This window comes from Phodopus roborovskii, unplaced genomic scaffold (genome assembly GCF_943737965.1).
Source record: "Phodopus roborovskii unplaced genomic scaffold, PHOROB, whole genome shotgun sequence".
In the NCBI taxonomy this organism is placed as follows: domain Eukaryota; kingdom Metazoa; phylum Chordata; class Mammalia; order Rodentia; family Cricetidae; genus Phodopus; species Phodopus roborovskii.
The window spans coordinates 25,472,651-25,498,031 of NW_026126459.1; the positions used below are offsets into that span (position 1 = coordinate 25,472,651).

General features: G+C 40.1%; 1 protein-coding gene across 16 annotated transcripts; it reads left to right on the forward strand.

Annotated features, from left to right (window-relative positions):
- Nucleotides 1-25,229, forward strand: Pcbp2 (poly(rC) binding protein 2). 16 transcript variants are annotated; one of them, XM_051190033.1, is made up of 15 exons: nucleotides 1-130; nucleotides 2,606-2,745; nucleotides 3,337-3,360; nucleotides 3,449-3,481; nucleotides 3,792-3,908; nucleotides 5,721-5,852; nucleotides 9,971-10,099; nucleotides 10,983-11,057; nucleotides 12,784-12,876; nucleotides 13,901-13,942; nucleotides 15,074-15,146; nucleotides 15,640-15,678; nucleotides 16,597-16,652; nucleotides 17,222-17,391; nucleotides 20,368-20,828. In XM_051190033.1, the coding sequence occupies exons 2-15, from the start codon at nucleotides 2,677-2,679 to the stop codon at nucleotides 20,717-20,719; spliced, it is 1,404 nt and encodes a 467-aa protein (XP_051045990.1). In that variant the 5' UTR covers nucleotides 1-130; nucleotides 2,606-2,676; the 3' UTR covers nucleotides 20,720-20,828. The 16 variants fall into 16 exon arrangements, with proteins under 16 accessions (XP_051045990.1, XP_051045992.1, XP_051045993.1 ...); XM_051190035.1 differs by having other exon boundaries at nucleotides 16,600-16,652; XM_051190034.1 differs by having other exon boundaries at nucleotides 35-130; nucleotides 2,628-2,745.
- Nucleotides 25,230-25,381: the final 152 nt, after the last annotated feature.

The following is a 25,381-nucleotide window of genomic DNA, read 5'->3' on the forward strand; positions in this document are numbered from 1 at the left end:
CCCCCCCTCCTCCGCCCGCTAGCGGGGCCCCCCTCGCCTTCCCGCCCGCCCCTATTGTTCCGCCCCCGGCCTCCCGCCCTTCCCCTTCCCGCCCGCTCCCCTTTTCCCCTCAGTCGACTCGCGCCTCCAGGTAAGCTTAAAAATTGCTCCTCCGCCCCCGGCAATAGCTTCTGTCTCCATTCATGTCATCTTTCTCGAAGGACTCCCGTTCTAGTCTGGAGCCTCGGCCTTTCGTAGTCCCGCTTGAGCGTCCACTACTTCTCTCTTCCTGCCCGTCCATTCACGCGAGGCCCTGGCTCTGGCGCGGCCTAGTAGGCCTCGCGCAAAGCCTTCCTTCCCCCCCTCCCCCCGCCTTTTCCCGGTGGCGGCTGCGCAGGAGTCAGGGAGGGCGCGCGCGCGGCGGCGGGGGGGGGCGGCGGTGGATTTGTTGGTTGAGGGGGGTGGGGGAGGCGATGGCCGCCTTGCTGGCCGGGAGGGTGAGCGCGGCTCCCCGCGGGGGTCAGGCGCTGGCGCAGCCACACGAGGAGGCGCTACTTGTCCGGCCCCTCCCCCTGGGTCGCAGCGCCCCCCCCTGACCGAACCGTTTATTTCCTCCCCCCTTCTCTTGACTAGAAGGGGGGGGCTTTTTTTTTTTTAAAGTGGAAAATGCTTAGATGACCAGGGCGGGGGGAGGGGTGTGGGGGCTGCAGAGTTAAAGAGTAGGCAGACTCCCAGTTACCGAGTTACTCTGACGTTCTCTCGGGTAACGAATTTTGAAATTACAAAATGCCTGCCGCTATAAACCAGACCGAGCTATTTATAGAGGGGTAATTGACTGCAGGATTAACAGCTGGCTTCCCGGGATGGGGTACACTTAGATTGACCTACTCAGGAGAGGAAGACATAGAGGTTTCTCGTATTAGAGGGATTGGAATTAAAAAAAAAATATGCATTCTAGTGTTTTACTTGAGTGGCTTTGTAGATATGTTTTCTTGTCCCTTTGAACTTGTATTAATGTAATTGAAAAATGGTTAATACATTTTAGTAGGGTTACGGAATTAAAGCTACCAGTTTATTCGGTATATTTAAGGGGAAAATTAATCTTTAACCAATAAGCATTGTTTTTCCACGAGTGAGGTTTTTTGACAGCAAGTAACTGTTTTTTAGAAGTAGGGGACTGTGCTTTGGGCTTGCATTTATATAATCACTTAACCATCCTGAAGTAACCAGAAGACACTTTGCCATTAACAGAGTGGTGTGACAGCCACTCTTAGTGCTCTCAAAATGTTTAGGGCTTGGATTTGGGATGCAGAGGCAGGTGGGTCTTGTAGTTTGGAGGCCAACATGGTGTTTAGCCAGTTCCATTCAGTCCTGAGCTACATACATAGTGAGACCCTGTCTCCAAACAACAACAACCAAAAAAAAAAAAAACCTTAAAGGTATGGGGATTGTGTACAGAACAAAATGAAGACTGGTGTTTTGAAGGTAAAAAATTAAGAGAAATCATTAATACTGAAACGAAGGGATGAATACTTGACATGCTGTTGGAGAAACTTCAGGACTCCTTGAAAACATGACTCTTGAAACTGTCAGTGTTATAAAGGCAAAAACATCAAAATCCAAATATCCAAATTCTCTGTTATACAAGTAGTTATTCCAAAGTTTTAGAGGATGAGTACATGGACCATCCTGGTAATGACACAAATATGAAGTAAAATTTTACCACTACCAGTTTGATTTTTATTGTATTTGGAAGAAAACTTAAATTTTAAAAGATTTTAGAGGTGTGTGGTAGTCAAAATTAATATAAAAGGACAAGCAAGGAAAATCTCATTGATAAGAGTGAGAGAATGGGAGAAAAGAATTGAGATAACAGAATCAGATTTCAAAGGAATATGGAACCTGCTCAGCTGTGGAATGTATCTTGGACAATGCTTTTTTTTTTCCCCTCTTCCCAGTGAGACTCCTGGACTAAATTATTTTTCTTGTTATTTTCTGACTGTCTCAATCTGTAGTCCTGGCAGCTGAATTGGCTCTCAATACCTTGCCTATGGTGGCTTTGAACTTAGAGCAATCCTGTCAGACCCTTTCAAGTGCTGAGAGTAATATAGTAATGTACCACCCTACGCAGATCTGAACAAAATGATTTTAAAATTTTTTGGTGATATCCAACATTTTGAGAGATTGAAAAATTGTTAACTCTAAGAACATTTACATATATTCTCTACCTTCAGTTTCAATTGCTGCCTAGCAGGAAGAAGCTGAATTTGCCCTTACTGTATAGTAAAGTTTGTTCAGCTGTTTTTCAGTCCTTTTCAAAATGTACTCAGCTGAAATACAACTTCTAGCACTTAAAAGTTCCCTTAGAACCATTGCCAGTGGAAGGAATGAATCTTTCTCATCTCAATCATCAGTGGAAACCCTATCATTAATGAGAAAACTAGAAACAAAACCTGATCTGTAAGTGTTATGAAGTTGTGATGTCTATATTTACAAGCCTGATAGGCTGACACTTAAAGGAAAAGAGTCAATTAGATAAAGGTGGAAATGGTGAAGTGAAAATAACTGAAAAAGAATTACTCTCTTTCCCTGCCCCCTTCTCATTTTGGTCATTCTTATATTTCAGTTTTGGCTTTCACTCCCACCAGTGACCAAAGACTTGACCACTCCAAGTCCAGCTCCCTGTTACTAGTAGACATGGACACCGGTGTGATTGAAGGTGGATTAAATGTCACTCTCACCATCAGGCTACTTATGCATGGAAAGGTATGCACCAGGTTGGAAAATTGGGTCATAGTAACTGCTAGGGGAGTGGCTAGGAAAATCAGACAAGCATCTTGGAGCTCATCAGATTAGCACTGTGGGACATCTGGCTTTAGCACTCTTCTGTAATGGAATGTGGTGAAAAATGGACAGCTTTTACTAGGAAGCCTCAGTGAGCAAGAAGGACTTAACAAGCAGTTAGAGCCAAAAAACAGTCCTAGCTGGCTGGTAAAACATTCTTATAATTCTTACAATTTCAGAAAGGGGGATTTTTGTTCTGCCTTTTGGTGGTATGGGAGATTGAACTGAGGGCCTTAAGGCAAACACTACCATTGAGTGGTATCCCTAAGCCTCATTTTGCAAATTACACAAAGGTATGGTATTTAATCACTCAGATGAGTCTTTGATATATTTGTATGAACTTTGTACAGGGAAATGAATAAGTACTACCCCCCCATGAATCTTAAAAGCCTTTTATTTCTTTGGGTTGGTAATTATCACAGCAGTTGGATAGCTGAACACTTAGAATTTTCTTTTCATAATGATGAACTCTAAATTTCCTGTTGTACCAATATTTAGTTTTCTTCATTTCAGGAAGTTGGCAGTATCATCGGAAAGGTAAGAGAGTTTCACTTCAACTCTAATTACTATTTAGTCAGTTGAGGCTGAAATAGTTGGAGCTCATGCTTGACTTTTCCTCTTACAGAAAGGAGAATCTGTTAAGAAGATGCGCGAGGAGGTGAGTTACAAGGAACATAGGGATTTGCTAGACTTGGAAAACTCTGAAAAAGTTCTGTGTGAGAGATTACAGAGTAGAGCTCAAAAGAGAAAAGCATTTATGGTAAATTCATAATGACAAATAGTGTGGTAAGGAAATGAGTTTTGTGAAAAGTCCCAAAAACATAAGATGTAGTAAGTTGAAAACAAGCGGAACAGTATTTGAAATCTTTTATGTAGGCAGCTTCTTGCCTCTGTTCTCAGATGGGCTATCCTGTATAATTTCAATTCTTTTTATCTATTAAAATTCTTTGTTTCTTTTTCTTATCCAGAGTGGTGCACGGATCAACATCTCAGAAGGGAATTGTCCTGAGAGAATTATCACTTTGGCTGGACCGACTAATGCCATCTTCAAAGCTTTTGCTATGATCATTGACAAACTGGAAGAGGTTTGTTTTTTTAGGATTGCCTCTTCTGTCCCATATCAGGCATAAAACAAAACAACACCAACCCCAAAGGCTTGTTAAATAAATGAGCTATACCCTCACCACTGCCTTCTTTATTTTATTTTATTTTATCTTATTTTTTTGGTTTTTTGAGACAGGCTTTGGAGCCTGTCCTGGAACTCACTCTATATCAGGCTGGCTTAAAACTCAGAGAGATTTGCCTGCCTCTGCCTCCAGAGTGCTGGGACTAAAGGCATGTGCTACCAATGCCCAGCCTGATCTTTTTTTTAATGCATTATTTATTTTTATGTTTATTGGTAGTGTTGCTCTTTTATGTCTGTGTTTGGGTATCAGAATCCTTGTAGCTGGAGTTATGGGTATGAACTGTCATGTGATTGCTAGGAATTGAACGTTGGTCCTCTGGAAGAGCATTTTAGAGCAGCAGTGCTCTTGATTGCTTAGCCATCTCTCTCTACCCTTCCCTCCCCCTTTTGGGTGGTTTTATTTTGGTATTTTTATGTATTGATAAGTGTCTCATTTTTTAAGTCTTGCACTACTAGTAGTCCAAGATGTTCTTCGACACTTCTGTCACTTTCCTACCTGTTGGAATTACATAGGAATGTCTGTCACCCTTTCCAACTTTGTCTTTTAAATTTTTCTCACTAATTGTTTTTGAAAGTATACCATTGCATCCTTGATAGTTTTACAGTTGAATGAACTTAATGTGGTTTTTATTAGGATCCTGTTGAACACCAGTACATTTTGCATTTTAAACTATGTATTGGCAGATACTGATCATATTGTATTTATTAAAAGAGGTTTCTAAAAGCAAAATAAGGATTACTGATTATGTTAGAAGGAAGTTCTTTTTCTCTACCGACATTCAAAGACTGAACAACTACCCTAGGTCATGTGTTCAGTTTCCTCTTCCTCCTCCTTGCAGTAATGCCACTTCATTGTGCCTTTGATACCAAAGGCAGAAAAGTGCTCCCTAAAATCTTATCCTTGTCCAGGTTGGAAATGTTGTATTTTGAACTGTAGGGCCCTGTTACTCCAGAATAGAAATATATGCTGTTTTTTTTTTTGTTGTTGTTGTTGTTGTTGTTGTTGTTTCATTTTATTTTTTGGGAAAGGGTTTCTCTGTATCTTTGGAGCCTGTCCTGGAACTTGCTCTGTAACTCTGTTGTCCAGGCTGGTCTTAAACTCACAGAGATCCACCTGCCTCTGCTTCCCGAGTACTGGGATTCCTTATTTTGTACTGCAAGCTTTCATTATCCACTGAGCCATTTCTGAGTCCTTTAACTCTATACTCTCAAAAAAACATTTTAGGTACTGGGATTAGAACCTTTGGTTTCATGCATGCTAGACAGATGGTTTCCTACTAAGTTACAGTTGTAATCCAAATGCTAGGTCAACTCAGCTTGTTAGTAGTGTTGCTTTTTTTTTTTTGGTGAAGAAAAATAACATGGCTCTTTCTGCAATTTCTGTTTTGTGTTGCTGCAAGGGATCCATTCCTAGGTTAAGTATTATACCAATGAGCAAGTTGTTCAGTCCTGTTTTGTTTTTAAGGACTGATTGTCTCCTGGCCTGTAACCCTGTATCTAATTTTTTTTCTGAGTGCTGGAGTATAGGCAGTGCTACCATATTGGGCTCAGAAATTTTAATCTTTACTTAGTGTGGTATAGTTATACATGTATGTTCCTTACAATATTCCTTACAAGTCCAAGCATGATTCTTTTACATACTTTTAAACTGTACGTGTGTATGTATGCTTAATTTATCTTTTCAGGGTTCTGAGTTTTCTTCTCTTTACAGGACATAAGCAGCTCTATGACTAATAGCACAGCTGCCAGTAGACCTCCTGTCACCTTACGGTTGGTGGTTCCTGCCAGTCAGTGTGGCTCTCTCATTGGGAAAGGTGGTTGCAAGATCAAGGAAATAAGAGAGGTTGGTTTGTCTTATGTTGTGTTCTGTGTCTCTCTGCCCTGCCACCCCCCAGCGTCAGTTTGGTTTGGCCTGTTTAGACAAGAATCTCTATGAGAACCTCCTGCCTCTGCCCCCTGAATGGGTGTACCATCATACCCATAGCAGATTGTGTTATGGCTAGAAAAGGTTAACATTTCATGTGAAGGTTTAAGCTGGGCTTGGTGGTGGTTCAGGTCTGTAATCTTAGTTACATAGGGGACTGCAAATTCCGGTTTTGGCCTTTCTGTAAAGTTTAAGGCCAGCCTACTGGGGCAATTTAGGAGACCCTTTATAAAAAAAACACAAGATTGGAGCTAGGTATGGTGGTGCATGCCTTTAATAATCCCACCACTTGGAGTCATAGGCAAAAGAGTCAGCCACAGATACGCAAATCCCTCTCCTTTTAAAGAAAAGTGGGATTAAAATGGGGTGTTCTGATTTGGGTACAGTGGTACACTGTATCTGTGGCCCTTGATTTTATTTTTGTTTGAGATAGGGTTTCTATCACGGTTTAATAAGGATCAGGATAAACAATTAGGCCGAACAGATGTTTATTCAGGGAGAAATAACTCACAACTTAGACAGGTGAACACCAACAGGTTCCTGCTTCCAAGAATTCCTCCAGAAGTCCTCCTGTCCCCATGCAAGTCCTCCTGTCCCCATGCGGAGAGCACTCTCCCGTGCCTCCTCCGACTTAGTTCCCCAGGTCACTTCCTCCCCTGGCTCCACCCCCCAATGTGTGGTCAGTGCCACAGAAGGAGACAAAGTGAATATCCCACTACAGGTTTCTCTGTGGCTTTGGAGGCTTTGTAGACTAGGCTGGTCCACCTGCCTCTGGGTTTCTGGGGCTAAAGGCGTGTACCACCACTGCTGGGTAGATTTTATTTTTTATTTATTTATTTTTTTAAAGATTTATTATATATACAGTACTCTGCAGGAATCCCTGTAGGCTAGAAAGAGGGCACAAGATCGCATTACAGGTGGTTGTGACCCATTATGTAGTTCCTAAGAAATGAACTTAATACCTCTGGAATACCAGGCTCTAGTGTTCTTGACTATTGAGCCATCTCTCCAGCCCTGTGCCCTGATAGTGATTTCCCCGACATGATTAGCAGTCCATGAAGACTGTAGTATGATACTGGACTTAAAAGTGTTAAAAAAAAAAAAACCAAAAAACCACAATCCATCATATTTCAATTTATGTGTCCAAGGTGGGTGTCACAAATGTTAGGGGGATGCTTCCCCATTTAGTACATCCTTGTGCACTACTCCCTAACCCCCTTTATTTTTATAGATGTAGTCTTTGCTGTGCTACTAGCTTATAACTTCTAAATGTACTAGTAATCTTGTCTCAACCTCCCAAGAACCTAAAACAACATATAATCTTTCCCTCGTTCATTAATAGTCAGAATATGAGAGTGTTAAGTAGAATTTCTAACTTTGCATATAGATACCATTTATTTTAGTTTTGCGTTTTTTTTATTTGTGTGTGGGGGGGGTTGGTTTTTTTCAAGACAGGGTTTCTCTGTAGCCTTGGCTGTTCTGGAACTTGCTCTGTAGACCAGGCTAGCTTAGAACGCAAGGATATCTGTCTGCCTCCTGAGTTCTGGGACCACCAAGCCTGGTTCATTTATTCTTTTTTGAGACAAGGTCTGACTGGCCTGGAATTGAGAGATCTGTCTGCATCTGTTTCTTGGGTGTTGGGTTCCATGTACCATTTAGTTCCTTTCTTCTCCCCATGAAACAGATTTTTTCTAGTCTAACTGTTCACTTAAGTCCCTTCGATTCTCCTGTCTTCCCAGCCTTTTTTTTTTTTAATTTATATTTCATGTGCATTGGTGTTTTGCCATGGGTGTTGGGTCTCCTGGGACTGTTGTTACAGAGAATTCTGAGCTGCTATGTGGGTGCTGAGCAACCTGAATCTTCTGGAAGAGCAGTCAGTGCTCTTAGCCTCTGAGTCATCTGTTCAGCCCCTTCCCAAGCTTTTTTATGTGTTCTTGGTTCTGTGCTTGCAAGCACAGACTGAGCCATCTCTCCAGCCCCCACCCTTATTATTAGTACATATTTAAGCACACATGCATACATGCATGCATACTGATCAGAGAACTTGTGGTATGGCAATCAGTTTTATTCTACCATGTGGGTTCACTGAGATCTAACACAGGTTGGTAGTTTTAGTAGCAATTGCTTTTCTTTTATCTACTGAACCACTAAACTTTATTTAGTTTGTAAATTTATCTATTTTGCAACCCCCCCCCAGCTTCTTGGAACTCGCTCTGTAGACAAGGCTGATCTCAGATTTAGACCCTCTTGCCTCTACCTCCTAAGTGCTAGAATTAAAGTCATGAGCCACCAAGCCTGGGTTGATTTATTTTTAATAATGTCTATACATCTCTGAGTGACTCTTTGCATGGAAGTGCAGGTGCTTTGGAGCCTAGAAGAGGGTTTTGGATTCCCTGGGGCTGTCTGGCATTTCAGGTGGTTGTGAGCCAGACATGCACATGGGTCTAGGAAATTAATTCAGATTATCTGTAAGAAAAATAGAAGCTGTACACAGTAGAGCCTTTTCTCTAATCCTAAAATAATAAAAACGTTTACTTATTTTATATATATATATGTATATATGTATGAGCTTTTTGCTTACATGTATGTATGTATGTACACTACCTATATACCAGTTGTCATTGGAATTCAGAAGATAGTTGAAGCTCCTGAAATGGAGTTACTGATGGTTGTGAGTGATATGTTTGTGATGAGAACTAAACCCAGGTCCTCAGCAAGAGCAACAGGTGCTCTTAACCACTCAGCCATTTTTCCAGCACTTTAAAACAGTAATTTAGTTTTTCAGGCTAGGTTTCATTGTGTAGCCCTGACTGGCCTCCAACTCACTTTGTAGACCAGGCTGGTCTTGAACACAGAGATCACCTATGGTGGTACTAAAGGTGAAAGGTGTGTACCATCATGCCTGCCTAAAACTTTTAAATCACATTTTATCTGTGTATGTTAGTGTGTGCTTTCAGATGGCAACTTGTTTTTTTTTTTTTTTTTTAACACCAAGGGTGTCCTCCAGGGATTGAATTTAGGTTGTTAGGTTTGGCAGCAAGCATTTCTTGCTGGCCTCTTGGCTACTTATATAACCTCTCTCTCTCTCTCATATATATGTATGTGTATATATGTATATATGTATACATATATATATATTTTTTTAAAGACAGTCTCTTTTCTCCATTTCTCTTATCATTTTGCCATTTATCATTTCATCAGGATCTGGTTACTTTGTGTGTGTATGTCTGTGTCTATATCTGCCTGCCTGTCTATCATTTTATGTGTAATGGTGTTTAACCTATAGGTATGTCCTTTATTAGGGAGCCAGATCCCCTAGAATGGAGTTATAGACAGTTTTCATTTCCTATGTGCGGTGCTGGAACTTGACCTAATTCTCTGGAAGAGCAGCCAGTGCTCCTAACCTCTGAGCCATCTCTCCAGCCCTCACCCAAGCTTCTTTATCAACTTACCATGAAGATTTTTCGTGTCTGAATGAAAAGCACTAAGTGATTCCAAAGGGAAACTATTTTGTTTTTGTACAGGATGGATAGTATAGCATGGGGAGGTTTTTTGTTTGCTTTTTGCAATGGTCTCTCACTGTATCCCAGCCTGGCCAGATGGTCCTTCCATTTCAGCTTCAGAGATTATAGTTGTGAGCAACTAGTTTGAGATTTTGTTTTGATGATATGTCTTATTTTATAGTCCGTGTATCTTTTTTTTTAAATGTGTGCATTGGTGTTTTGACTATATGTATGTTGTTGAGTCTGCCATATCCCCTGCAACCAGACAGGTGCTTGGAATTGAACCCCGGAACCTTTGGAAGAACCTCTGAGCTATCTCTCCAGCCCCTGATGATGTATTTTAAATCTTGGGATAGTGCCTCACACACAGAATAGGATTGCTCAATAAGAGTATGAAAGATGGGTGATGAGAAGATTGGGAAAAGAGAAAGAAAGGGGGTAATTTTCTAGTGAACATTACATTTTAAAGTTGCTATTGGGAGGAATTGAAGAACATAGTTTTTCTCTGATTTTTAATTTCCTTTTACCTTAAAGAGTACAGGCGCTCAGGTCCAGGTGGCAGGGGATATGCTCCCTAACTCAACTGAGCGGGCAATCACTATTGCTGGCATTCCACAATCCATCATTGAGTGTGTGAAACAGATCTGCGTGGTCATGTTGGAGGTAAGCCCTCAGGCTCATGCTGGAGGTGGGATTGATTCTGGGGACAGAGGAACTGATCTATATATACTTAGTGAGACTAGAATAAGGGGAAACTGATGGCTATCAGTCAGGGTGGGTAAAAGTTCTCCTGAGTTCATACTTTCCTTTTTCCAGTTTTGACTTACCTCAGCCTGTGAGCAAAAATAGAATCTGTTAAGTAGTCTTGTGGTTCAGAACAATTATAGTATCCTGGGTAAGAAAAGATTACAAGGACTTGGATTTCTGAAACACTAATTGATCTTTTGAATTGCTTGACATTGACACATTTTTTTTCATTTTGAAACAGGATATAGTCAAAACAATAGTTGTGTATCATAGAAAAAGTAGCAATGGTGGTGTTTCTGAGTGAATTATGAAGTCTTGCTAATATAGAAATTAAGGGAAATTAAATGATTTGAGTTACGTGGCAATGAATCAGAAAGGAAAAAGCTCTTGCTTGTGTCTTTGAACCATAACATTTGAAAATTTCATATCTAACTTTGATTTTATTGTTTATATCAAAATGTGAGATTCTAAAAATTACCAGTTACAGTATATCTACATATTATTTTCTGTGTGTGAATTAAATTTATTTACAAGTGTGGAAATAATGACAAATAATTTCAGGACATCATTGGTGTGAATTAGTGTGAGCCATATGTAATTCATGAACTTTCTTGTTGATCTAAAGGCAAGTAAAGTAATGTCAGATGTTTTAAATAACATCTAATCATGTACAATTCGATAAATGGAGGGGATGGAAATAATTTTTATTTAACTGACCTGTGTGTGCTATAGCCACACAGCTGAAGCAGCTTTGAAACCTTATCTCTCTTTGTTTTTTTCCCCTCTGACTCTCTCCCAGTCCCCCCCGAAGGGCGTGACCATCCCGTACCGGCCCAAGCCCTCGAGTTCTCCAGTCATCTTTGCAGGTGGTCAGGTAAGAGAATTTTTATTGGTGGGTTAGAATGAACAAAGATTATCTTTTAAATAATCTACTTTGCCAGCAGCACACCAAGCTACTTTGCATGCTTGCTGAAAACCTATACTTTTGGCTGTAGTTTGATTTGCTTTTTTTGTACTGGAGAAAGTTTTGAATGCCAAGACTTTATTTTTAGCAGGCAGTGGAAGTTTTGTAGACACTCAGAAGAGTAATTGATTTGGTAACTTAAGGTGGTTTGGGCTAGAGTTAAATTCCTTCAGTGTCATTACTTTTCTTCCTATATCACCATCCTATCCATAATTTTGTATGTGTGGGATGTTAGAGGTCTGAGTAATGATTGCAAAGAAGTTGGACCTCTGGAGATTCTGGATGGTAATCTCAAGTGACATGTGGGCATGGGTGGTAAGATCCTGAACTTTGAGTGTCCTACAAATTTTCCCTCCCCTTCACCTCACCTCCCCTACTCCTACCCTTTCACCCCCAAACTCCAGTGTGTTATCCCCCAGACTCTTAACCTCATAAACACTGGTTTGAAACCCCATGGCATAATTGAAATCAGCTGGAGTAAAAGGAACATACACGGTTAGGATGGGGAGAGCATGCTGCACTCAAGTATGAGAACACCATCATAACATTCTCTTGGTGCCTCTATTCCTCACCAACCTAAACCATTTCTCTTGACACATGGGTTATTCTAAAGTTAGGATTGTGTGAGAAGAGCATTTATAAATGTTACGGTACTAATGTAGTTGTTTGATGGTTGGTGTTTATTTACTCTTGAGTAATAGGCTTTTAGAGTACTGGAATTCAGGTTGAAATAGTCATCTTCACTTTGGTATGTTGCTTAAAGTGTCTTTCCCACATGGGGCTGTCCTATTTAAAAACATCTATATTTAACTAGTTACATTTATTTGTATTTGGTCTGAAAGCCATTTGAGAGCGGAAAGCATCAACTTGGAGTCCATCTCAGACTTTACTGAATAATAAAAATGAACAAGTTTATATCTTTCTGAGAGCTTTCACAAGTAGGCATATTTCTGTGATATCTGGAGATGTGTTAGAACTTTGTTTTAGCATGAGCAGGTTTGTCAAAGGGCTGTCAGTACAAGTATTGGGCAGGATAAGCATCAGCTCAGTCATTGTAGCCAGGAGGGTTACCCTTTCCCATGGGACTAGGTTCTCCAGTGCTGAGTCACCACCAGCCCTCTACTACAGTCTTTCCTTGTCCTTTACCTTTGCTCCCCGTCACTCCTCTCCCTTTGTACCTCTTTGCTTCCTTTCCCTCCTCCCTCCCCTTTATTCAGTTAACTGCCCTCTAAAAGCTTGCCTCTTCTTTCATGAGTTGCCCTGTCGTGGGTCATTCCCATGGGCCTTTTTATAAATGGATCAGTTCATGCAATGTCCATGGATGGACCTCTGGCTTTTGTGGCGAAGTGGGCTCTGTAGAGGTTCAGTTTAATTCTACAGTGACCAAGATCTGGCATCAGCTCTATTATCTCACCCTTCAGTCTTACTGGAAATAACCCAATTGTGCAGTGTCATCTGCCATTAGGTAACTTTTTTTATTATTTACTGATTACAGCTCGTTTCAAATCTGTGTTGTGAGCTCATTTTTAAGGAAAAAAGAAAAAAAATAAACAACTTTTTTTGTTGTGAATTTCATGCTGGTGACAAGGTGCCGGATTGACAGCCCTGGAGACTGAAATCCTCTATTTATCCACAGGACAGGTACAGCACAGGCAGCGACAGTGCGAGCTTTCCCCACACCACCCCGTCCATGTGCCTCAACCCTGACCTGGAGGGACCACCTCTAGAGGTGAGAGGGGATGTTCAGTCTCCAAGGCTCACTCAATCCTTCCGCCTCAGCCGAGACTGCCAACACACGGGGGGCCTGTGGCGCTGGTGATTTTTGTGCTGTGGACACCACCTGTCCACGGGGACCTGGACTGACCTCCCCACCTCATTTCACACAGGCCTTGTAGCCCACCAGATGGTAACACCAACTTTTTTTTTTTTTTTTTTTTTTAATTTTTTGTTGTTCAGTCCCGCTTTTCCCTCCCCCGCTCTTCCCATCCCTTTTTCACCTTCCTACCCCCACCTGGATGCGTTTTTGGGGGTATAGGCCACTGTGACTGTGAGAAACCTCACATTCTATTAAGTAAACAGCCACTCCTTCATTCCATCCCTTCTTTTTTTCCTTTCCTCCTTGTCTTCCCTAACCCCCCCCCCCCCCCCCCCCCGTTGCCCAGAAGACCCAGCTCCCTTTTTGGGAGGATATGGTGGGGAGGAGGGCATAGTGGGAGCTGCAAGTGCCTGTATACAAGGGGGGTTTGGGAGGCGGGGCAAATAGGACTTAGCACATTGGTTCCCACCCCCCAAGTGCTTTTGTGGTCAGGTCCCTAGAGTTAGAGATCTAGCAAGGTTCTGGTAAACTTAAGGTCTTAGGCAGTATTGAATACATGTGGTGCAGGTTTGTGGAGATAAATCATAGTAACATGATCACTGTCTTGACTACATGGGGTGCGGAGATTGGTCAGTGGAGCCATTCGTTGCTTTTATTTCATTTTCCACATTTTTGTTACAAAGCAGCTATGTATATTTTGCCTTAATCAAAAAGAATTTGTACACCCTTATAAGAGGATCCTTGGAATAAAGTTACTGTATTTAGGATTCAAAGAAGGCCAGCCCAGGCCTGTGAGGTTTCCTCTATTGCCTCAATCTGCCTCCCCTCCTCTAGTTCAATTCTGGCTTCTTGGCTAGTAGAAAACTTGTCGTCCCTCTCACACTGGGTGGCTGTCCGTGATTGGTTTTTAATAGGAACTGTTTTCCTCCTTTTGTAGGCCTATACCATTCAAGGACAGTATGCCATTCCACAGCCAGATGTAAGTTTTGATTTCACTTCTTGTTTGAAAAACTCCCCCTCCATCCAAAATTGTGTGATTTCTTTCTCCTTAGTAGATAGGATTAAGTTGGGTTTGAACATTTGCGGTATTATGGCTTACAAGGTGAACCACAATATGAACTTGTTTGCCTAGAAATTATCAGATTATTAGTTTCTTCCGCCAGTGTTTTAGATTACTCTAAGAAAAATATTTTATGGTGCACTATTAATATCTTGGCACATTCAAACTGCCAGTAAAGTGTACTTCCCATTGGGAGAATGGGAGGTTGGGTTTGCCTTTAGGTACTCCTCAGTCTGAGGTTACAACAAAGTAGAAAAAGCATTGAGGGTTTGTTTACATAGAGAAGCTAGAAAACTGATTGTTGGAATTCAACTCAAACTTTACTAACAACCTCCTACTTAAGTACTGGTATTTAGATTTTGTTCAAGGACTTTTTTTCTGCATGCTTCTTTCATACTTACTAAAACCCTTTTAGGTGCCAAGCTTTAGACTTGGAAGTTGAGTTTGGTCTTGGGTAGTGGTAGCCCCTAGGACAGGTGTGAAGTAGACTAGGAGAAGGATTATTTTGTCACCATCTAGGACAATTATCTATGTGTATTATGAATAAGATAGTTGGAAAAAATATTTGGGGACAAAGCCCAGTTTAGTTTCTTGTTAAGCTTCACTCCTTGCAGTTTCCCTGCCCCCCTCGTCTCCTTCCCTTTTCCTAATACTGGTGAACCCTGCATGGTGTGTTTTCCCTAGCACCACTGCAGTTTGTTTATCTAGCCTGTCTGTGCTTGTCCCTGGGGCAACCGTTGTCAATGACTGTACACTTTCATAGTCCACAGGGGATGGTCGTTGGGCCGGTGTTAACTGCTTTCCTTTTCATTTACCCAAAATGCATTCATTCTTATATAATGGCATCCTTTCTATTTCTAACCCTTAACTGTCATATTCTGCCTGTCCTCTGGATTGTACTGTAAGCCCCATTCTTATCCTATGTTACAGTTGGAAAAGTCTAATCAACTTTGGGAGTCAGGAGCTGTATACATTCTCACATCAGGATGTGCTTGAGTGCTGACTAGGTTATCCTTCTAATGCTGGTCTCTTCTGTTTTCCTTCCTGCAGTTGACCAAGCTGCACCAGTTGGCAATGCAACAGTCTCATTTTCCCATGACCCATGGCAACACCGGATTCAGTGGTATGGATACCTCAGTGTTTATTTTTGTAAGGTGTAGTACAAGATAGAGGCCAGTCCCAAGGTCTCAGCTTGACAACTGTTTAAAACAAACTTGATTATCATCCAGCACCTGCTGGTATAAACTTGACCTACTGTGGCTAAAGGAGGTAATGTGTTTGTTAACATGATTTTTGTTTGGGGTGAGTTAATTATAAAAGAATAAAAAGCCCTGGAAGATTTGGGGTGAGGTCTGGGGATGCTTGTCAAGAAAGGGGTAGGCTGATATTTCTATAGCCCATCCTGATAGTGGCCACCTTGATATGATTAGCATCCCCTTTCTTTCCACCAGGTGTTCACAAGACTTGGGCAGAGACAATCCATTTGTTCCTTATGTAGTGTATTTTTGTTTTTGTTTTTGTTTTGTTTTGGGGCTTTTTTTTTCTGTATAAGGAATAACTTGTCCGATAGGGTTAGAATGAGACCACCAAACTCATTTTCACTTGTATCTTAACAGGCATTGAATCCAGCTCTCCAGAGGTGAAAGGCTATTGGGGTAATGATTAAAAAAAAAAAATCTGTAGTATTCTACTGTTATATTAATAAACTGGTGGGAGTCTTGTTTCACTGCCCATAAACCATACCAGCAACATGCACATGGCAGAGAGGAGCTGAGAGAGCAAAGGGGTGGGCCTGGTGCCCCTGAGGGTCCCTTGATGGATCTGGCCAACCACCTTCTGAAAATGTAGTTGAGAGCAGGAATAGAGCTGTTAGGGTTAGCCACCAGGAATGGCCCATTCCTGGTGTTCTTATATATGGGTAGGGGTGTTTATGATGGGATTTTTTTTTTCTTTTTCTTTTTTCTCTTTGGATCTGAATAAAAGGCAGAACAATTAGAGCTAAAGACAGAATAAATCTAGAGAAATAAACTCCCCTCAAACTGATTGCCATTTTATCTATTTGATCTTCAAGTTTAGTTGGGGGAGGATAGAGGTGGAGGATTTACTGTAATACAGGTATAATTAAAGCAACTTAGTATTTGAATGTTTGTGCCAATAGTCTGTGATACCCGGTATCATACCAGGAATGAAATTGGCATTTGATTCTAGTGAGCACTGGGTGAAATAAAATTAGGACACAAGAGTAATCTTAATCAGAAAGGGGATAGAGGTATAGAAGCTTTGCTGTTTAGAATTTGCTCCTGTTTAAGAATGCCACACTCATTGCCCCCTATTATCTCCCTACCCGGTAATCTGGGCTTTCCATGAAATCAGCTCTTCTGATTGTACAGAAGAATCTTTCCAACATTGTTCGATTCCCCTCTCCCATCTTTCCTCCTGGGAGGCTTCAGAGTTAGTGATGAATCCCAACAGCCAATGCTGGGTTTCCAGTTTATTTCATTGTTAGTTTAATGTGCAAATCACTGATTCTGAATGCTGTCCATTAAATTTTCTTGCTCTTTTCTGTCTTTTAGCAGGTTTGGATGCATCTGCTCAAACTACTTCTCATGAACTCACCATTCCAAACGATGTAAGTATAAAGTAGGTTAGAATTCTGAGGAAAACCTTGCTAGAGAAAATTGGTACAATTAACTTTGTTATAGACTTCAAATGCAGAACCTATTCTTATACTGTAGAAATTATTTGCCTTTCTGTTAAAGCATTGGAAACTCGGAGCCTCTTTTCCTTCCCTCTAAAGAGCATCAGACTTTAACTATGCTTTGGGAGGAGGGATGATGTCAGGATGAATGCTCGAATTTTGATGGTTCAACGCTTGTATTTATTCCTAGCTGTCTTACTAGATTGTCAAATATTGTTGTGATAATTTGTCTTTGGAGTGGAGGCAATACTATGGAGATAAGAACAAATGCTAATGGTTGGGCTGAGAAAGTGGCTTGGAGTTGACCTTGATTTGTAGTTAATAACATGAATGGTTCAGGAATTCAAGTGGAACTATGATTCAAGGTTTTGATTGCAGTATATCAGAAGATTGCCAATTATAATTTTAGGCACAAAGTGTAGAAATTGGTTGCTATGTGGTCTTGTGTGTAGCTATTCAACTCTTAATTTAGTATTTTTTTTTATTGTTTCTTTCTCAAGTTGATTGGCTGCATAATCGGGCGTCAGGGAGCCAAAATCAATGAGATCCGTCAGATGTCTGGGGCGCAGATCAAAATTGCAAACCCAGTGGAAGGATCTACTGATAGGCAGGTCACCATCACTGGGTCTGCTGCCAGCATTAGCCTGGCTCAGTATCTTATCAATGTCAGGTAAGTCTGACCTGTCTTATGCTTCATAAGTACAACATAGTAGTAAGGGAGGGTATTGCCATATAGAAAAAATATGTGAGTTTACTTGAGGTGGATACAGATTGCAAATCCCCTCCCCCTTCTTTATTACCTTGAGCACTGCTTCTGTCTTTAGCAGAGGAAAATAACCAACCAGATTGGGGTTTTATAGATTGCTTGCTTTTTGTTTTTGATGTTTTGGAACAGTGAAAAGAGTGACAGTATATGTTTTTGCTGAATAGGATAGTGCTCTAACAATAGCAGATAAACACTGAAACATAGTTGTATTTTACTTGTTTTACACACCATGTAGATGTCACTTTTATTTTTTTATTTGATTTTGAGTCCAAAGCACCTTGAATTTTTCAAGAATAAGACATTTAGCTTCTTGGAGTTAACTGTTAGCATTTACTCTGCAAACTGCTCAAACTTCCATTGTTGTGGGGAAAAAGCACAGGCTTAGGAGTACTCTGGATACTGCAGGCATATTTTCCTCACTCCATTCTTATACATCCACAAGTGACTTCCTAAGGTTTATTTCCTATTTGTAGGTACTGTTGCTACACTTTCTGTTGTAGGACAATTGTATATAGTCTGATGAGCACCCTACAGGATGTTTTCTTTCCTTAGCTCTGTTAATAGCTACCCATTTCCGAAGGGACTTAAATTTATCTTTTTATGAAGAAATCTTTTTCTTGTATTTATTATCTTCCACATTAAAATGAACAGTTCCTGAATCTAATACTTGAAGTTTATATTCATGTTATACATGTACTTACATATTTATACCAGCAAGAGTATTTTGTTTTTGCTTTCTAAGACGGTTTCTCAGTGTAGCTTTGTAGACCAGGATGGCCTTGAACTCACAGAGATCTGCCTGTCTCTGCCTCCTAAGTGCTGAGATTAAAGTTGTGCCCCACCACTGCCTGGCCAACAAGAGAATTTTACCGCTACTTGAAAAGATCATTAATTCCCTTTGAGCTATTGCAGTTCTTTTTATATAGAAAGGATTGTATCGGGGCTGGAGAAATGGCTCAGAGGTTAAGAGCCCTCTTCTGGCATGCAGGCATACATGCAGGCAGAACACTATACATAATAAATAAACCTTAAAAAAAAAAAACCTAGATGCACTTTGTTTTATTACTACATCAAATTTGTTGAGTAAAATATTAGTAATCTAGTTCATATTGGAGGGAAGTTTTATATAGCAAGAAAATGCTGTTACAATCTAGAAATTGTCAACTTGTACTTTGGATAAACTTACTTTGAGTGAGGTAGTTCAGATTATTATAGCTTTAAAATTTGACCTTCCTTATTGCTTTTTTTTTTTTTTTTTAAATAAGTTAGTGTCTATATTTGTAAAGAGGCAAAACATCATTACTTGAATGAAGTAACTGCAGAATTGTGTAAACTATTGGAGTGAAACTATCCAAACTATGGGTTTGGATGAGAACTTTTTAAAGCTTTATCACCAGTTCCAGGATAAGTATGAATTCACTTTTTTTTTTTTTTTTTTAAAACCTTTCCTTGACTCAGTTTGAATGAGAAAAACCAAACTGGTTGTTTTTATTGTTTCCTTCAGAGCGTTTCTGCTGTACTTCCTGAATTGTTGTCATAGGGTTCTGTGTCTTTGTGACTCATTGCTGTGATAATTCCTTAATGACTGAAATGACCCTGAACAAGCTAAACAAAGTGGAGTTAGGAGGTTTCTTGCCCTTGTGGGAGTTTGTGTCATCTCAGCAAATAACTGTGTTCCTGGCTTAGATAAGGAATATATATAGGGTAGAAGTTGATAGTACTTGAGTTTTTCAACTTTAAAATCTAGGAATATGGACACAACTTCCCACCAGAAAGGTTTCCCTGGATCTTATTCACACTTTTTCTTTCTTTCTTTCTTTCTTTCTTTCTTTCTTTCTTTCTTTCTTTCTTTTTTTTTAATGCTACATTCTTAGTTTCTCTGAACTTAGTCTGGTCATGGCTACTTTGGACTCTGCCTCCTTCCTTCCATTGTAATAGTTTTGCAGTGAAGATTTAAATAGGCCTTAATATTTACTAACTACAGGAAAAAATTCTTGTTAGGTGTGCATGGTGATTCACACCAGTAATCCTAGCAACTGAGGAGGCTGAGGCAAGATTCTCTAGTTCCAGGTCAGCCTGGGCTACATAGAAAGACCCTCGCCTTGAAATTTTTTTAAGTAGCTGCAGTGTAACATGTATTATTTCTTAAATAATTTTTTTGAATAATTGAGTTATGATTTGGTGTATGAAATCATTTTTTACACTGTTAACTCTATATTAGTCTTTTTTGAAAAACACTGTTGGCAGCTGAACTTTAAAGTTGTCTAAGTATAGTATACAATTCCCAGCCATCTTAGTCTGCTTTTTTTTTTTTTTTTTTTTTTTTGAAAGAGAGTCTTATTCATTCATTCATTTATTCATTCATTCATTCATTTATTTTTCCTGAGAGACAGGGTTTCTTGTGTAGCTTTGTAGACCAGACTGGCTTTGAACTCACAGAGACTGAAAGATGTTCTTAAAGTTGCCCTTTAAACGCAACTCTACCCCAGGCAGGCTGTGGACTTCTGATGGTTTGCCTCAACCTCCATAGTAGCTCTGCCACCCGGCAGGCCTACCCGTTTTTATTCTTGTTTTGGGGTTGGGTCAATATATCATACTTAAAAATGTGTGCTCTTATGGTTCCTTCTCTGTCTTGTCGGCTGTGTCTTTATCAAAGTAGTTTTAAATAACATTCATTGTTTGTGGGAGGGAAGGTGGTGATCTATTTAGAGGGTGGGGCACAAGCTAAAAGTTTGGTATAAATTGATATTAGCTCTTCCTAATTGGCAGCCAAAGACACTTACTGATATAACTGAAGCGGATTTTGTCCTGTACTTTTTCCCTATTGTGCTCTTCCCTTCCACCCACCCTCTTTTTTGTTCCTTTTTTCCTCTGTTACAGTTTAGAAAACGCTAAACCCTCCTCCCAGGCAGCCTCCGTCACGATCCCTGATCACCTCAGCATCAACCTCTCTCAACCCTCCACCCCTTCTTCTTCTTCTTCCTCCTCCACCACCACCCCCTCGCTCGCCACAGCGGGGACTTCCGACGCACCCTCCAGCCTCCCCAACCCTCTTCCGACCGCCCCTTGTGTCTCCAGTCTGCTTGGCATGAAACCCATCCCTCTCCTGGCTCTAAATGTTGTGTCTGCTGCTAAGGGTACCGGGGCTTCAGCTACCACCACCACCACCTCTACTGTGCCATGTGTAACTAACAAACTGAAAGGCGAGAAACAGAGATTCTCTCCCTACTGAGTGCTTATCTTGGCACCTCCTCAAGTGTTGGTTCATTTTGTTTTTCTTTGTTAACATTGGTGAGAACCAAACTATTGTGAGCTTGTGATGGTTTTTTTCTTTACTACTTTGGGGGGGGGAATGACTGGGTGGGGGTGGGGGTGGGTAATTCTTGTTTAGGTCTTTACAAATCAGTGCCTGTTTCAGAGTCTGACTTGTTGATTGAAATCTTTATCTAGAGCCAGTTCTTACTCTATCTCATTCTGTTACACTTTTTTGTAGCTTTATTCTGCCTTGCAATATATAAACAATGTGTTAGGCTCTGTGTTGATGAATAAAATCTTCTCCGTTAATCCTTTTTTTTTTTAAACTTTATTTAATGGTTAAGCTGTCAGCTGGCTTTCTTGGCCAGATCTGTGTCTCTAGTTATAATAAAGTTGCCACAGTAAGAACTGTAGCTCACTGTGTGATGTGACGGGTGAAGGGGTGGGGACTTGTGACCTGTGCCTTGTAAGCTTGGATGTCTATACAGCCTACTTGGGTCTTTTTGCATCCCACATGAATTTCCAAAACCCCTTGTCAATCAATATTCCTAAGTACAAGAGCCTTCAGTAAATTCAAGACTGATGAGTTTTCATTTTATTGCCCAGAAGCTTTTAGTCAAGAACAGCTTTCCTTATATTGGTAACACCAGTCAATAACAAGGGTGTTGTCCTTGCCTAGCTCTTTAACTCTGTGAGTGGTTATTTCAAAGGCATACATAGGATTTACTTTATCCATAATAATGAGCCATCTCAAAAGTTAGGTAGCTTTTGTCTGTATTCCTCAAATGGATCATTAAATATCCTTCTGTGATAATAAAGAAAGGGCTTACTGGATCTGAGTATGTTGAATAGACATTCTAAATCAACTAATTGGTCAGGCAAGTTTTTTACCTTTTATTTCTTTCTTCCCCTTCTCAATTACTAGCAATACTATCTTGAGAGATAATATGCTTTTAGATTTGAATGAAGTATAGGTGTTAACTGTTCTGTAGCAGGAAATAGAAAAGAAGCCCCAAGAGAATATAAACTTTATAACATTGGTGGTTAGCCAGGACTAATTGTTTTGCTGTGCTTTTACACAGTGGTGCACTTAGCTCCTGTGTTTACTAAATTCTTGTTTTTGGTACTGGGGCTTGATCCCAGTCCCTTGCACAGCATAGCTTACCAGAGGTAAAGCCCAACCATTTGTTTTACTAGTTCTTGTTTTTTTTTTTTTTTTTTTTTTTTTTAATGAAGCTTAGCTATGGGTATTTTCCACAAAAGACAAAAATGATGTGCTAGGGGTTGAGAATTTCATCTTAGTCAGTGGTAGAATATTTGTTGGGCGCTGGGTTCTCTACTGTTAAAGAACAAAAAGGAAGAAAAATGTATCTCATAGTGAGAAGGCCATTTGATTTTCTTTTGGTCTGAGTTTCCTGGTATCAGCAAAGATTTCTATGTAGATTTATTTCAGGTGGACTTTCCCAACAACCTTAGGGTGAAATTGGACATAAGAAAAACATAGGTGCTTGTGTTTATTACATTGCCTTTCAGTCTAGTGTTACTGTGGCTCCCTTATTCCAGATTGACCTTACACATTTATGTTCAACATACTCCAGGTCTGGGTCTGGATGTTAGCTGTGTCCTAAGTTGTGTGGTTCAGCTCTTTATAGTTACAACTTAATTAACCACACTGTTAACTATATTCGTAGGGATCTTGTTTTCTAACTATCTTGTCTGTTGGAAGGCCTCTTTTTTTCTTCTTTTTTCGGAGACATTTCTCTAGGTAGCCCTGTTTTGGAACTGTAGACCAGGCTGTCCTTGAACTCACAGAGATCCTGGTGCCTCATGCCTCAGTGTCTTGAGTGCTGGGATTAAAGGTGTGTGCCACCACCGCCCCACTGAAAGACCTTTTAATGAAATATTCTCAAAGAATCATTGAGAAGGAATCCAGATGTTGAAGGAGCTTGACTATCTATCATGAATTGGATGTGTCCTGGTTGAGATTTCTCTTCGGTGCCTTACCCACTGCAGCTTGCCCTTTAAATTCTTGCTTAATCTATAATTCTAGTGAATGCTGGACAGGTCTTGAGCTGTTTATGCGGCCACAGTACTACCACCCTATATGGTGGGGTATTTTAAGATTGTAGATTTAAAATAAGTTTCATTGAACCTTTCTTTACTGCTGAGTTTTCTCATTCAGAGTTTATTGCTTACTTATTTGTATGAGTATTTTCTGTGTGTACGCATGTGCACCAAGTGTGTTGAGGGCCCTCAATGGATTGGAATCACACACTTGTGAGCCAGCAAATGACATTGTGAACCAAATCCAGGTTCCTCCAAGAGTTACAAATGCTGCTAACTCTGAGATGTCTCTTGAGCCCCTAAAACTCATTGTTTACCTTGCCCACAAACACTCACTCCTATATATATGCTTGTGTGTTGATGATTGTGGGTGTGTAGATAGATCATTGTGAGCCACCATGTGGTTGTTGGGAATTGAGCAAAGGACAGGACCTCTGGAAGAACAAGCCTTTGCTCATACCCGCTGAGCCCAGATGGTCTTTTTGATCCTTGCTAACAGTTGACTTTCCAGCTTCTAGGAATTTTATTTTCTCTACATCTGATCTGTGTTAACTGCTGTGTGTACAGATGTGGACTACCTGCTGTGTCTGTTTTAGTTTTAACATGTCTACTGATGGCATTAATAAAATCAGGTCTTTATGTTCGTATGGCACTGTATACAATGAGCCATCTCTACAGCTCATGTATTCCTCTTTCATGTGCACATGTATGTGAGTGCATGTGTGCAGGTGCAAGGACTGAAAACATGTTTAATTTCCTCATTCTCCTACTTAATGACATTTACGAACTTTTTTTTTTTTTTTTTTTTTTTTTTTTTTTGAGGTGAGATCTTAGGCAGAACCTGGGGCTCACTCATTTAGCTAGACTATAGCTAGCACGAATCACAGATGTGTTTTCCTCTACCTCCCCAGTATTGATTGGTATTACAGATGTACAAAGAGATATTCCCTTTCATGCTGAATTTGACCTATGAGCATACTAAGCAGGCCTGACTCTGAAGCTTTGGAGATCTCATATCTGTATTTAATTTAGGTACATTTAGGGGAGTAGTTAGACAGGAGAAATCATTTCTTACTTAAAAACAAACAAACCACTCTTATTTGAAGGTGACCTTTCTGACTTCTGGGACAGCCCCACTCCCTGTGTATATTCGTATGTTAGTGCACACAGTGGCATTCAAACACCACAGATGGGTCAGTCAGCTCTTATGCTTACAGTGAGTCTTAAACCTTTAGTTACCTTCAAAATGAGGTATTTTGCTTCCTATCTGATTTCAAGAAAGTACTTAATCCCTTTACATCAAAGTTTAATTGCTTTCATGATCCCAGATGACTATTTAAAGCAAGTAGAAAGGCACTGTGTAGGTTGTTTACAAGGAGGGTTTAGCACAGTAAAACTGAGCTAAAGAACTGAAACTCCACTGTTTGTGCTCTTGTTCATCTTTGTACTGAAATCTAAGCTTGATAATAACTATGATTGAATTCTTTGCTGTAATTTCTATACGTGGTTCCTCCCTTTAACACCCTTTAATATTTAAAATTATGTAATGTCTTCAAATGTGCTCTCAACACACAAAGTAATTCCTTCACACTAATAGAGCTACATATGCTGTAACACATGATAGCATTAACTTTCTGAAGGCTGGTGTTCTCCCCAGACTTGTATTTGCTTTTGAAGCAGAACAGTAAAGGAACAGCTGTGCAACCCTTGTGGTACCCCCAACAAGTGTTGTTTTCCCTCTCCCCAAAAATAGTGGTGTATCTCTAGAAACACTTCAACAAAGAAGTGACTGTCACCAACATGGCATGTTTTGTTAAACCCCTTCTGAAAATGCCTCAGGACACTTGGTTGTAGTGGCATTACACACCCAACCCCAATATAACACACCACACTAGTTAATCTAAGAAACCTTGACATATGCCCTGTTAGTGAGTACTAACTGTACCTGGGAAAACTGACTTTACTCTTGTTTCTGTTTTACAGGCTTTCCTCGGAGACAGGTGGCATGGGGAGCAGCTAGAGCAGTGCAGGTTCATCCATGATCCCTTCCTGCTCTTCACCACCCATGATCCATCTGTGTAGTTTCTCAACAGTCAGCGATTCCAGGTTTTAAATAGTTTGTAAATTTTCAGTTTCTACACACTTTATCATCCACTCATGATTTTTTAATTCAAAGTGTTTTAATTCCTTTCTCTGTTCAGCAGTTATGCTGACATATCCATATTTAGTTTTATAAGCTTCTCCCCTTTTTCCATTTTTTTTTTTTGGGTTTTTTTTTTTTTTGGCTCATGAATTTTTGTTTGTCATGGAAATGTAAGAGTGGAGTATTAATACATTTCAGTTTAGTTCTGTAATGTAAGGAATTTTTCAAAAAAAAAATTAAAAGATGGACTGGAGCTTTTTCTTTGTGAATAGAAACTGGATGCCACAGTGACTTATGTGGGTGTTATTCCTGTCTTCATGTTATTTTTATACCTTTAAACCTTCACAGAGCCCTGGTTGGGTTTGTATAGAATTAAGATATTTTCTGTTTTACCACTCCATTTTTCTTTTGTTGCTGTTGTTACTTTCCTTA